Source organism: Prionailurus viverrinus, chromosome A1 (assembly GCF_022837055.1).
Source record: "Prionailurus viverrinus isolate Anna chromosome A1, UM_Priviv_1.0, whole genome shotgun sequence".
Taxonomy (NCBI): Eukaryota; Metazoa; Chordata; class Mammalia; order Carnivora; family Felidae; genus Prionailurus; species Prionailurus viverrinus.
Window position 1 is genome coordinate 194,731,418 of NC_062561.1, and position 15,110 is coordinate 194,746,527.

Genomic DNA, 15,110 nt, shown 5'->3' on the forward strand with positions numbered 1-15,110 from the left:
ATAGGAAACATTTGGAAAATGTGACATAAAATTCAAAATGAAAGTAGGAGCAGAACTAGAAGGGCCTGGAGGGGTGATGGTGATGATGGTGATGATGATGATGGCAGTTAATAAGTATGGAGGATTCTGAGCACTTGTATCCCAGGCACTGACAGGAACTTTCTAGTCACCCCATGCAATCCTCACAGCAACTTTAGGAGGTAGAGATTGGGTTCATCTTATGATAGAGATGAGGGAATGAAGGCATAGAAAATTTTATCCCCAACTCATTCTGAATTCTAACCCAAACTGAGGTGGAGAGAGCTTGTGCAAAGACAAACAGTGGGAGAGGAGAGGACACAGAATTTAGATTCAGGTTTGTCTGACTCTAGAGTCTGTGCTTCTAACACCTACACCATAAGTCATGAGCCATTCAATGGAGGCCCTTGGACTTTGAGCCTGGACTCAGGAGCCATGGGAGCTTGGCGAGCTGTAGAGTGACATGGTGTGTTAACAGAATTACTCTCTCAAAGGATGTGTTTCCACACTGTGAGTTGGGAATTAGCCATGAGCAATCAGTCCATAGAAATAAAGATTTTCTGGATCATTCTTTCCTTGCTTTTCAATGAGGCAGGGAGGCATCATTCTCCTTCCTCTGGCAATTTTCTCTCCAATCTCAACAGTCTCCCTCCCCTAACCCTTGGCTTACCCCGGTCGGCATCATAAATGTAGACGAATTTCTGCCACTTGTAATGGTCGATGATGCTGATAAGAGCATCCTGCAGCTCAGGGCGTAGCTGAAGGACAAACTGATTGGAGGTGTCAACGGGAAAGCTCGGTGTGATGAAGCAGACATGGAGGGCCCCACAGAAGGAGGTCAGCATGTTGACAGTTCTCCGTTCATAAAACCCAAAGATGGCGTAGACTCCTTTAGAGAACTGGGAACAGACTGGAGGAGGAGAAGAGAAGGATTAATAGAAGATGCTGCAAGGAAACTGGCAGATGGTTCCCAAACTAATCCATCCACTGGTTCATCCATCCCAACTCATCATCCTTCCATTCATCTATCATCTGGCCATCCACCCATCCAACCAATCTATCCATGCGTCCTTCCAACCTACCAGTCTGTCCAACTGCCTTCCCATGTTACATGTCTATGCATCCCACTCACCCAACCATCTGTTTAATCCACATGTCTATCAGTCTCATCCAATGTTTAGAAGGTCCCAATTCTATGCCAGACGTTGCCATGCTTATTAATGATAAATATACTAAACCATTTTCATATGTTCTCTCTTATGTTCTCTTTATATGTTCCCATTTTCATATGTCTCTTTATCTCTGTGATGATCTTCTTAATGTAGAAGAGGGATGACTGAATCATTTTTAAAAGGGAAAAACTAAGGCTCAGGAAGTTAGCGAACATGTCCAAGATGGCACATCTAGGCCATATCTGAGTTGGGTAGGTATCTTAACCCCCATCCAGTCATCTTTCTATGACACTGCCCATCATGTTAAGGCAAAGCATTAACAGTTGTTACAGAATCAAGGAGTTCTGCCAGCTTGCTGCAGATCCATGTTGAAGAAAACAAGTATTGATGTTCTCGGTTTACCCTTAGCTTGCGGTATACATTTCTCTGCCAGTGTTCACTTTGTGTTTGTACATCCTGCTAGTTGACTTTTCAGACCCCCCCAGTGTATCAGACATAGTAACAGCTTAACTGTATGAACACCCCCATGGGAGCCATTTTGCAAGGACCCAGTCCTGGATTATGCTTTATTACACTGCTGGTTAGAAGATAAAGTTAAAAAACTAAAGTCATAGGGCCAAACCCCAGGTTGGTTAGCTACTAAACTCATTTTAATATGGGATACAGGATGAAGGTTTCATACTCTTCACCCCAGTTGGGTAGGTGACCAACCCTAAAGCTATCTCCCATGCCTGAAATTACCCTCCAAATATGGATGGTGAGGCAGATGAGTCATCCTCAATCACAGTAGTCGTATTTTAGGGTACCTTGCCGTCCTTTCACATATATTAGTCTATCTAGTTCTCATTATAACCCTGGGACTTTGGCATTATCAGTGCTTTTTTTTTTTAAGATGAAAAGCTGATGCTCTTAGATCTGTTGTTCTCTTTAACACATCGTCTGCTTCCATGACCCCACAGTACCTTGTATGTGGGGTCTCAAATTATGCTGTATAAGCATCGCCCAAATGTGTTCCATAAAACCTTATTCAACAAAATGCTCCTTAAAAAAGAAAAGGCATCTTTGGTCAAATAAATTTGGGAAATGGTGCTCACCTTGTCTGCATTTTGGAGGTGCAAGTTGCACTCTAGTTACATAAAAGATTGTGAGGGATCCTGTTCAACTTTAACCCAGATCTTGTCAAGTCTGTATGTCCCCAGGATCCTTTGTTGGTGAATACTTTTAACATGTTATTGAAGATCCTCTGGTCTATGCTGCACTAAAGAATGCAACTCGCCACCAGTACCCAGTTGCCTATTGTGAGTCTTAGTTCTGATTCAATCCCTGGAGTTAATGGGCTTGAAAGTTCATCTCTTAAAGATTGCAACTGAACTGTATGAGTCATGTGTCTGAACCCCACTGAAAACCAGAATACTGTCTCCAGGAAACTGGGCAGGAACACATTAACATCTGCTTGCATACCTGCAGTTACTGGGCACTCAGTACCTCTCAAGGTGCCCAGTCCCTGACTGATGACTCTTTGAGACCAGAGGCTCATGGAATATCTTCTCTGAACCCATATTCCATGGCCCTCCAAGTATCTGAAGGAAGTTCTCATGGACTCTAGGCTTATGGCATTTGGTTTTCAGCAAATCCCTTCGCCCCTCCGAAGCAAGAGGTATCTTTTTAATTAACAAAACCCAAAACCAAATCAACACAAAACTAACAAAACACAATTTCCCTTCCTTTTGCAAAACCTCTCTAGAGTTTTGAGGTTTCCCATTGCACACAAGAAACATCTGACTGTAACTCAGAGCCTGAATAACTGGCCCCTCAGAACCTTCCTGCCTTATACCCCTCTCCCTGCTCCCTGCTCTAGCTGCACAGGCCTTGGTTCTATTCCTCGGGGCTCTGAGCTCACTCTGCCCTGGACTCAGCAGCAGCTGCTCCCTTCCTCTATCTGCAGGGCTCGGCCCTAGCTCTTTGCAAAGATCACTCCTTTTCTGCAGTTGCCTTTCAGGTCAGATCTCACCCCCCAGAATGGGCCTTCCTTCATCATCTCTTCTCAGTAGTGACCCCAGCCTCCCCACACCTGCCTATAAGTCTCTGTCACATCACCCTGCCTTATTTCAATCTTTCTTATTATTTGAAATCATTGCCTTTTTCTTTGCTTGTTTATAGTTGTGGCTGCTTGGGTCAATGTTAATCCCTGAAAACGGGGGTCTCGTTGTGCCCCAGAGCCAGCAGAGTGCGTGGGACAGGGAAGGGCTTAATAAGTATTTGTTGAATGGAGGAAAGAATGAATGAATGACAGATGCTTGGTGAGAGGGTCCACAGAACGGGGTATGAAGGGGAGCTGGGCCCGAACAGAGATGACTGTTGGCTCACTCTGGACCCTCCTGCCCCTGTAAAGTAGTTGTTTATTCTTTCCCACTCATACGATTTTCTCTTCCACCCTAATGAGGACAATCTATCTGTTCCCAGCAGACAATAGGTACTGTCTTTAAATATCTATTGTAATTGCCAGAATCAAGATTTCCATAAATATGGATTTCCCCACCAGGAAGCATACATTGTGTATTATTCTCCCTATGTTAAATATAGATTTGTCAAAAAGCACAATCCATCTTACTGAGTGAAATGGATAGAGGGAGCACATAAACCCGTTAGCATATTATAACATGCTCTGTATGGTATTTTTAGGATTTCTTCTCCCCCTGCTGCAATGAACTATTATCCTGTGGGATATAAATCTTATGTTCCAGATCTATTCCCTCGCGTCATCCACTTGGATTCACACCTTTAGTTGGGCCTCTGGGGCCCTCATGGCTGGTGTTTCTTGCTAGAATTTAGAAGCAAAGGAGGAAATGGAGGTGCAAGAAATAGGAGTAGGAGCACACGATCAGATCCTTAGATACACAAGAGGCTGGGAGTTTTCCCCCTCAAATTAATCTCCCGATTTTCCTTTTTCAAATTTATCTTCTCTTAAACTGAGTGCTTTATCCTCTAAGGCTAAGAGGGTACACTTACCCACTGCTCCCTAAAATAGCTTGGCTTGGAGGTAGCCTGGCCTGGATTTACCTGACTGGACCTGGGCCTCAGAGATGCTCGGCACCTGAACTTCAAGCTAGCTTCTCATCTTAGCCAAGCAGGAACAGCCACACACAGAGAGAGACAGACAGAGAGAGAAAGAGAGACAGAGAGAGAGACAGAGAGAAAGATATAGAGACAGAGACAGAGAGTCAGAGACAGGCAGGGAGATGGAAAGAGAGAGAAAGACAGAGAGAGAGAGAGAGTGAAAGACAGAGATAGAGAGAGACAGAGATAGAGACAGAGAGACAGTTGAAAGAGATAGAGAGACAGAGAGAAAGAGGTAGAGACTGCGAGTCAGAGACAGGCAGGGAGATGGAAAGAGAGAGAGAGAGAGACAGAAAGAGAGAGAGAGAGAGAGAGAGAGAGACAGAGAGGCACTCTGTAGGCCCAAGGCCTACAACAATGCAGTCAATGGCTAAATACTGTGAAATATAATTGGTAGCTGTAGGGCATTTCTTTGAATCTGTCATAGTAAATACTCAATCAGAAGAGAAAAAGTAGTCTTACAAGAAAAGTAGTAAACTAGATGCCAGAAGACCTGGAGGAGCCTCTTTTTGGTTTTATCATAACACATTACTCTTGTGACCTTGAGTAAATCCCACGCTTTCCCTGGGTTTCAGTTTTCCCACCTGTAAAATGATGGTTTGAACTCTGTCATATGTAACATCCCTTCAGGCTCCAATATCCTAGATGTTAGTCTAATTCGTTCAAATATGTTTACTGATTGACAAGACTTGAGCTATTTGCTGGCCAAACTTTTAGCAACCTCCAGTGTACTTTTCCAACCCCCAGAAGCAGTTAAAGGCTCTCAGTTCTTGGATTTGATTGCAAGAAACCCCTAGCACTAAATCTAGATGCATCCAGAGTCTTGAGTTCTATGCAGGATGCAATTTTAACCCGCTGTATGGGGGATAATCAGAAAGGGGGCTGGAGGTGGAGACGGTAAGTCAGGCACCAAGGCAGGAGGAAGAGATGGGGACATTCTGAAGCGGCATCAGAACTCCGCTGGTGTTGAATCAGAGCAGGCTGGACTCTGTGTGGAACCATCCACTCAAGACAGCAGTGGCGTGTAAAATGCCTGTGGTAGCAGTAATTAGGAGCCAGCACTTGAGCACCTACAAGGACATTCCCTTCCATTGGCTCCCTTCAGCCTATGAGGTAGGTTACAATTGGTAAAGTGAGGTCCAGGACCGGTGCAAGGCACGGCTGTGATCTCAACTCCACCAGTGGGGGCGTAGAGCTTGAGTTCTTTACCTCTGTGATATGCCTCCCTCTGTCCCCAGGAATTTGGGTAAAAAACAGTCTTGGTACCTGAGTCACCTTCAGTGTCTAGAAAATCCTCATTTAATGCTGCCTTTCTCTGATACCGCCTAAAGGTGCATTACTGCATTCAGGTCCATTGATATTAAAATAACACAAAAAATAACTGGGTGGTGTGTTTCATGGCAAAGCGTATATACACATATCTGTCCTTCTTCCGGCCCGCCCATCAGTCCATTCGCTTACCCATCTACCCCTCGACATCTAACACCCACCACTCATTGGGTACTGGAGGTGCAGTGGCACGCGAAGTAAGCCCTGACCTCAAGGACTGTCATCTGGGCAGCGGGACAGCCTGACAGCAAAGTAGGTGGATGGCTTCAGTATAAGTGCTGTGGCAGGGGTGATTTCGGGGTTCAGGAAGGGACGCCTGACTCCAGCCTTTGGGGACCGCAAAGAAGGCTTCCAGGAGGACGGGACAACGTTGACACTGACAGATAAGTGGGAATCAGCCCAGAGAGGGACTAGGGTGCAGCTGCACGCATATGAATTCTATCTGGGGATGAAAGGCGCAGCACCAGGAATATAGTCAATGGTATTGTAGCAGCGTTGGGTGGTGACAGATGGTAGCTGCACTTGCAGTGAGCACAGCATAACGTATAGAGAAGTTGAATCGCTGTGTTGCACACCTAAAAATAATATAACGCTGTCACCTTTTTTCAAATTAAGGAAAGAATATATACATTTTAAAAATATTTCAGGTAGAAGAAGCAGCAACAGCAAAGACCCACCAAAGAGAGAAGACACAGAGTGTTCAGGGAACGCGGCCAGGGTGTCAGGTTCCGCGGTCCCTGCCTCCAAGAGATTCAGCAGAATGTGTGCGACAATCAGAGCTAGTAAAAAATGAGGCCAGGAATTCCCTCCTGTGGAGGTGGGAGGGCAGGACTGGCAAGGGCAGGAAAGCCCACGCACAGGCTGTCCAAATCCATCCGTGGTTCACTCAAACCTCTGATCATCATTCCTGGTTAAGGCACCATCCACTTAGTATCAATAAATCCCCCAGCCCTGGGCATTGCCCTGACAGCTCTCTCCCAGGGAGGGAACTCCTGTATCAGCAACTCCTTTTTATTGTCACTTCATTTAAGGCTTCTCACACCGGCATATCTCCTTGGCTCCTGGCTTCAGTCCCTGGAAATGTGGCAGCCTCATTGTAAATAGTGGATAATGAGGTGACAGGACAATTTCATTTTGGGGGAGGGAGACAGAAAGTAGATGCGGGGGTGGGGTGGGGGACCTTTAGATATTCATCCTCCTCCTTGAATATTTCTATCCTCATTGGTAGGAATGGCATTCCTGATCTGACTCTAACCTTGTGATGTCAAAAGTGTTTTATTTCCGTCACTCAGAGGGCAATAAGAATGCACTCCATCCCCTTATACTGTCTTGCATCCAAGATCTAACACTGACAGGCAACAAATTACCACAATTGATATAAATTGTCCCCATCCCTCTATACAACATCACAGTTATTAGGGATTCTGAGACATGTCCAGGGCTTCCCTCTTACTTACTAGATAAAACCTTAACATCCACTTGCTAAATTCAACAAATATTTATTGAGCACCAGAAACTAATATTCCCAGAAAATTGGGATACCATGTTGATACAAGACAGACATATTTTCTGCTTTCATAGAGCTTGCAGAGGGGTTAGCAAGGTTTTTACATTAAGGGAAAGAAAGGATATTTTCAAAGAGTAAAAAGGGGCTCAAGCATAGAATAAAGGTTCATAACTGCTATTACGGCCAGTGTTTACTGAGCATTTACTACTGGCCAGGCATTGTACTAAGCACTTTGTGTCGATATCCAGGTAGAGGCACCAGTTTATCCAAGGGCAATAAGGTGAAAGAGAGGAGGAGACCTGAGAGAAACCCCAGGAAATCCAGTATGACTGGGGTAGGGATGTGGTACAGAGGCGGAGGAGGGTAGGGACCACATTGCCAAGGGCCTTTCCAGGACTGGAGAAGTTAAATCTCTGTGTCACGTGTCAATGTTGCATTTTACTTTGGCTTTGGATTCATCTCAGATTCATCTCAGACCTCTCTTCATGCTGGCCCTAGAGCCCAGTTGGGACATGACAACAAAAGGAGATGCAGAAGAGGGTCATCCTCCCCTGCTCAGATTTGTGTATTTATTAGGAAACCTGAGTATTAATTACCAGGCACTGAAAGCCAATGATGTGTCACTGTATATGAGGGTGAGAATTAGGTAAAGACTGGGCCCCCTGGTTCTGGAATTAGACCCATTTTGTGGCTGACACATGAAACCAGGAGCAGGGGACAGGACAAACAGACTGACTCTTCAGGTGTCCAATATGGTTGTGGAAAAGTAAATGCAAAGAAGCAAATCTGGGACCATGAACAGGCCCCTTCCCCAAAGAGTGGAGTTCACACTAAATTGGTGTTTCTCAAACTTTTTAAATTTAATTTTGGTAGAAGGCCACTAATAAAACTTTAATACTCATTGGAGGTGTGTACTTCTACAGATGTGACTATTCTCTTCTTTCTCTCCATCTTTCTTCTATCTCTCTACCATCCACCCATCCAGTAAATGTTTATTGAACATGTAGTAAATGTTAGGCAGCAAGATGGGGCCAGGGATACAACACTGGATAAGAAGATAATACCCTGCTATCATGAAGCTTAGGTTCTAGAGAGCGGGGAGAAATGATATACAGTCAACAAGATTACTTTGGATACAATAAGTGTTATGAAGAAAATGAAATGGGATGTGAGAGCCTCTGGCAGGGCAACTTTAGAGAAGATGGTCAAGGAGACCCTCTCTGTGGCACACACACTGGAGCTGAGGGATGAACCATAAGGAGACTGCCAGGCAAAGCGCCAGGGAAATGGTTTTGGGCAGAAGGAACAGAAAGTACAAAGGCTCTTAAAAGGCTCAGGAAAAGATGGGTGAGCTTGCGAAACAGAAAGGTGGCCAGTGTGGATGCAGTATGGGAGAAAGGAGGGAAGCAGTAGAGATGAGCATAGAGAAAAACATCCTACAGCTTTGAGTAAACTTGACACTTCCCAACGATTATGGTACCTCATGTGTGATCTGGGTGCCTCTGGAGCTCCAGAACATCACCTTGGTCTGAGAAGTCAGTTCTAGCTGATCTTACCAGACATTTCAGTTCTAGCATCTCAAAGCTCAGGTCAGTGAAGGAGAGACACTGTGGAAGGTAAGGTGGTTCTGACTCTGTGGAACATGGGAAGGGAAACATCTTCTGACTTCGGTGTGATGGGACCTCAAACATGGACAATCAGTGAGTTCATTGGGCTCTAGTTGTACATGCTGCTGTTCCTCAGATGTTTCTAGGCTTGCTTTAGGTTCTGGGACATTTGTTCATGTTCTTGCTCCAGCCTGAAAAGCCCTCCTGCCTCCTGCCTTTTTCCTCTCCAAATATTTTCCCTTCTTTAAAGGTTTAGCTCAAATGCCACCTCCTCCATGAAGTTCCTATCCCTCCCCATTCCTAATTATAGTCTAAAAGTCTCATTCTTTTAAATGTCCATAGAAACATTTGTGCCTCTTATCATTTTTTATCTATCACCCATGCTTCATTAGTTTAAGTTCTTTGATTCTAAGAAAAAAAAATCAAGACAGACTAATGTAATACAAAAAGAAGTTTACTGTAAGGATATGATGGGCCCACAGCTAAGAAAAAATACAAACCTGGGCATTAGAGAAGTTAGACACTATAGAAGTTTGGGAATTTGGGTTCTCATGGACAGTCTTTTCAGTTTTCCCTACTGCTCTAGCCACTTGTGATAACTGATCCATTCAGTTCAAGCCTGGTCTTGCTCAGGGCCTGGATTATCCCTTGGTCAAGGGAAGGCAGAACAACTAACTATCTTACTAAGATGGCAGCCAAAAGGAAATGAAGGTGCTGTGAACAGAGAGGAAGCGGATGGTGGGCACATCAAACCAACAGATGTCTATTAACTTTCTCTTTGCCAGTATTTTATAAGTCAAAGTCCACGACCACATTAAGAGCTCCATAAATGTCACATACATCTAAATACCAAGGTTAAGTAAGGAGCTGAATGAAATTTAGTCATTGTTACCTGTCTCCTCTGGGTTAGATACTGTGGAATAGAGTGGCAAATAAGACAGATGATATCTCTGCCCTCACAAAGCTTATATTATTCTTTATAATCCCAAGATGGTATCACACAATGACTACACAGTATTTTTGCTGTATAAGTAAATGAAAGAATGAGTCAATGTGAATCATTTACCTATATTAATCAATTGATACTATTCTTGACAGCTGGTGTCATCTTGCATCCAAGTCTTTACTTGCATTGGTTTGCGCTCATTATTTTTCTTTTATATTACCAACTGACTTTGTATCTTTTCACTCACAATGGAGGTGTAAGTTCTCTTGAAGCTGGAGGCCCTCCAGCTTCATCATTTTGATTGATATATACAATAAGCAGTGCCCTCCACACAGTTGAGTAGGGAATAAACATAAATGCTTGGTGATGTGACTTGTCTCACAGTCCTCTAAATTAGGTTGACCATCTAGCAACCATGAGCTTGTAGGATACACAACACCCCTCTCCGCTGCCATGCTTCAGCCCACTGAACTCCATCACTCCCTGTTACCTTAAGCCAAAAGAGAATGGGAGCTGTACTCTTAGGCTGGTATCCAGAACCAAGCTTACCTTAATGCATTCCACCCACAACATGCAGTCTCCTTAGCCAGTGCTCCCTAGACAAGAAGGTTTACATCCCATTACATAACTCAACCCTTAGGACATCAAACTGACTAAAAATAAGGGCAATTTCATCCTGCAAAACAAACTACTTAGCATTACTATGTACCCAGGTAGTATTATGGGAAAAGGATCTTTCAGAGTATTTCCTATAATGGCATATGTGTTTGTGTGTGTGCGTGTGTGCGCGTGTTTATGTGTGTGTGTATGTGTGTGTGTTCTCTTCCCTGACCCATTACTTGGTCCAAGAACAATCACAGGATCATAGATTATTAGTGCTAAAAAGGTAACTGGTCCTGAGGGCCTTTTGGCCTTAGAGAAAAGCCTCCCAATAGATAGCTCTGTGACGAACTCCAGTTTAGAGTCTTTTTAATTTGCATGTGCTTAGACTATGCAAAACCTGGTATCAAGGGCATCACTACTCACAAGGTAGACCCTCTAACCTCACATAATGTGGAAGTTCCGGTATGAACTTCCCACTACCTGTTTATCCTGGATGGCTGGCACTACTTGGGAAAACACTGTTCTTCTTCTGATTATTAGAGCTGAGTATTTGCTACCTCTACTGAATGTTTAGTTTGTGCCCAATTCTGTTCTAAGCACTTCACCTGCATTTTATCATTCGCTCCTCACAGTAATTTTTTTCCCCTATTTCATGCATGAGGAGGTTGAAGTTCAGGAGATTAATTAATCTTCCACACATCATGCATGTGGTGACAGAGCTGGGATATGAATCCAGGTCTGTTCCACTCCATGGCCTGTGCCTTGAGCTATGTTATTCTGTCCCTTGAAAGTCTGGTACCACAAACCAGAGTTCCATTCCCTGGGTAATACTACTGGCCAATACCGAGCACTTGCTGTATATGCCAGGTCTTATGCTAAGTGCTTTATATGAATTACTCATTTACTACTAATCTGGTAGTATGGAGTCGGGATATGGTTATCCTCCCATTTTATGGAGAGGAGAATGAGGCTAAGCAACTTGTCCAAGGTCAAAGTAAGTAGAAGATTCAGAATCCAAACACGGGTATTCCAATTTCAGGGCCATTGCTCTGGCCCTCTCTGCCAGGTATCAGCAACCTTTTTCTGCAAAGGGCCAAATAGTAGATATCTCAGGCTTTGTGGGCTATGCAGTCTCTGCTGCAACTAGTCCATGCTAGAAGCAGCCAAAGACAAAAGGTAAACAGGTGAGTGTGGAATTTTATTACACTATGAAACCTTATTTCTAAATGCAGGCAATGGGCTAGATTGGGCCTGTGGGTTGTAGTCCTACTCTATGTAGGAGTGCCAGCTCCTACTCCGCTGTTCTGCTACTGGATAGCTCATAGGACGGGACGCTGGCAAAATCTGGGGAGAGATGATAATAACTCACAGTGTATTGTATGACTCTTAAATCTCTCACATCCATTTTCTCTTGTGAATACCCAGTAAGGTAAGGAGGGCAGGAATGATGACCCTTGAGCCCATGTACGAACAAGGAGCCAAGGATCATGCAGCTGAGGAATGACAGAAACAGGTGACAGCCCACCTTTCTTTTTCACATCTTATGGCTCTTCTGTGGTGACTGTGGTTAGTCACATTGTCGGGAGGGCAGGCAAAAGGAACCCTGCCTGAGAGGGTCGAAGTCAACTGATGATGTCCCCATTTGACCGAAGGCCAATGTTTGCTGACTTCCATGCAAGAGCCAGTGGGGCCTCCCAGCACACAGACAGGCTCCAACTGAAGTGTCAACACACAGACAGCAATATGGCAAGTAGAGCTCTAGGCTTCCTCTCCTATGCACTGGCCAGCTTTGGGCTAGAGAAGGCTGAAACGCTGCCTTACAGCCACAGACTACACTGAGGTGGGGAGACCCCAACCCTGAGAGGGCAGGCACTTTGAGAGGTTTATTTTCAAAACTGGGTGTGTACCAGAGGGCTCACGACATTGTGTCTGGACCCTGCAAGGCCAAGGCTCAGCTGCATGTGGGAGCTGAGTCAGGATTGCTGGGTGAGGGGCTGCGGTGAGGGCTCTATTTGGACAAGGTTAGGATTGCATTCGAAGATAAGGTCAAGCCGGGCCTATTCTTGGGTTGGGTTCCAGGGCTAAGGAGAAGGTTGCAGTCCAGGGCTGGGGAGAGAGTGCCTCATCTGTGGCTAGGAGGTGGGGTTCACTAAAGAGTCCAGGTAGGAACTATATGAGCTTAGCTCTGCCTCTGGGCAGCCTCTGGGAACTAGCACGCTAAACAGCCAGAGCAGATTGAATAAAAGCAAGGATCCTGACAAAAGGGAAGGGGTTGTGGGAGAGATTAACATCATAGCTTCCTCTGCCTTTGGCCCACTCATCACTCCATACCTCCTCTCTCCCATCATAAAGCAACTTCTGCTGGTTTATGAATGAACCATGACTGCAAGGCAGACCAGATAAATCATTTATGAGGTGAAGCCAGACTCTCCCTTTGGCTATCTTGATTCTGTGTCCTAGGTGAGGAGTAGAAAAAAAGTATTTTGCTTCTTATTTGCTATTCTTTTCCTATGAAAATCATGCATATAAATGGGTTTATTTAAGCCAAGCGGCAAGCCTACAGTGCAGCACACACCCGTGAACCTGACTGGCACCCATCAATCAAGGCAAGGTTTCATCAGAATCTGCAGATGACAGCCCAAGGGTGCCCTAAAATCAGTGAAATTCATTTTCCAGCAAGGGTGTATCCACTGAGAAGGCAAATGGACAAGAATGAAGGATACAATGAGGCTACAGAAGACGAGCGGTTCCAGATCTCAAAACGATATGACAGCACCAGAAACCAACTTCCACCTTGTCTGATGTCTGACTTTACTCCTGACCTCTGCCCTTGGCTGATTTCTTGAGCTGAACACTAAGCAAGTGGAGAGTTGGATAGAGAAAAGCTAAATCTTTCTTCCTTTTCTTCTGTTCTTCTAATGCATGGTCTCAACAAAGCGTACTGAGACCTCATTTAAAACAAATGCTCAACCAATAATAGAATGTTGCTATGAACATGAACTTGCCTTTCCTTTCCAACAGGGATGTGAAAAACCATCAAGAGTCTACCCAAGAGGGCACTTGAAATTTCAGGATGCGAGCTCGGCCCCCTGTTATCTATCCTGCCTCTGCTCCCAGGCTGTGCTCCTCCTGCCTCTGTTTCACACTGGTCTTTCTGTTACTTTTCAAGACAGTCCAAACTTTCCTGCCTTGGGGCTTTTGCACATGCTGTTCTCCTGTGGGAAGCTCTTCCACCCTCTTTAAATGCCTGGCTCCTCACTCCTCAGGCCTCTGCTTTCGTGTTCTCTCTTCAGAGAGTCCTTCTCCAAAGGATACAGCCTGCTTTTTGTTCTCTACAGCAGTGCCTTATTTCCATCACAGGTTATCTCTGTCTTTAATTATCCTGTTTAAGTTTTTATTTGTGTCATTTCATTTCCCCCAATAGGGCAGGGATTATGATTATTTTATCTACCACTACAGTCCTAGCATCTACACAGTGCCTGGCACATGGAAGGCATGGAAACATGTTTGCTGAATGGAATGAATGAATGAATGAATGATTGGTTGAACAAGCTGCTGGTTCTCTATATGACCTTAGGCAAATTATTTCCCCTCTTTGGAGTTCATTTCCTCGTTTGTAAGAGAAGTGAGATTCAATTAGCTCTAACAATCTTCCACCTCTGCAAGTACAAAGTTTCTTACTTATTTTCCAGGTGGGAGAGGTGGGGCACGAAAGCATTCTGTCCAGCCTAGGGACTGGAACTCAGGTCTCCTAGACAATTTCCACCAACTGAGACTCTTTAACAAAAGCCCAGCTGCTTCTCTGCAGAGACACTCACCCCCCACTCCAGATATTTAGTTCCCTTTGTACCAAAATTTGAATCACTTTGTAAGGTTTCTCAAAACACAGGATGAAGCAGCTGCTGCCAAAAAACAGTACAGGCTGCTTGAATTCTGGAAGAAATGCTGAGAATAAAAGCATTTCTGTTTGTCACTATCCTGGGGTGTTCTCTTTGTCTCCACTAAAATGAAGAGCTCTAGGAGGTGGTGTGGGGGGGGAAAGGCTGAGATTCAAGCTAATCCTTGGGAAAACAGTAAGTGAGGAAGGAAAGAGGAGAAGGCATGGGTACACATATGTGGAACCAGTGTGAGCAGCTGAGGAAAGCTGCTTTCCTGCTTTGGCCTTACGCACCCGCACAACTCCACGGGGGAGAGCCTCATTTGCCCCGATTCAGTCCCCTGCCTCATTTCCTAATAGTCCACTGAACACTGGAGACCCAAACACACTGTGGAATGCAGCAAACCATCTCTTTCCAGGTCTCTTCCTCCCACATTCCTCAGACATGCCCCTCCACACCTGGAAAGCTTGTATACATCCTTCAAGACCCCACTGAGATGTTGACTCCAGTGGGCAGCCTTCTAGCCATTCTAGAAAAAAAAAATTACTTTCTGCTCTGAGTTTTTAATGCACTTTCTTAGTACTTATCTTGATAGTCTGTAATTTAACATTTTCATGTCTGCTTCACAAGACTGTGAGCTTATTTATGGCAGGGTTGAGCTTATTTAAGGGCTGGGTCGACTTTGTTTTGCAAAGACCAGCCCAGCCCTGGTCTTGTTACAATAGATGCTCTGTAACTGTTGGTTTGCTCACCTGTGAAATGAGGGCAATGATACCTGCCTTACCTTCTGTGAAAGTTCTAAATTCACTATGAACTGTACTATACAGGTAAGCCATCATTTTATCCTAATTACACAACCAGAAAAGAAGTAGACTGGACAGGATATTATTATTCCCTTTAGTCAAATGAATTTCCAAGGGTTTGGAGGTTTGC

At 44.6% G+C, this 15,110-nt stretch overlaps 1 protein-coding gene across 4 annotated transcripts in view; it reads right to left on the reverse strand.

The window, feature by feature from the left end:
- The window catches only part of GRIA1 (glutamate ionotropic receptor AMPA type subunit 1), a 299,786-nt gene that overhangs the window by 140,505 nt on the left and 144,171 nt on the right, over positions 1–15,110 (reverse strand). For 3 of the 4 annotated variants that reach the window (XM_047860492.1, XM_047860474.1, XM_047860484.1), the window contains exon 3: positions 689–928. The exons of the other annotated variant lie outside the window; for it this stretch is intronic. In XM_047860492.1, coding sequence (XP_047716448.1) covers positions 689–928 — 240 coding nt within the window. The remainder of the gene's footprint in view (positions 1–688; positions 929–15,110) is intronic. 4 annotated transcript variants of the gene reach the window in all.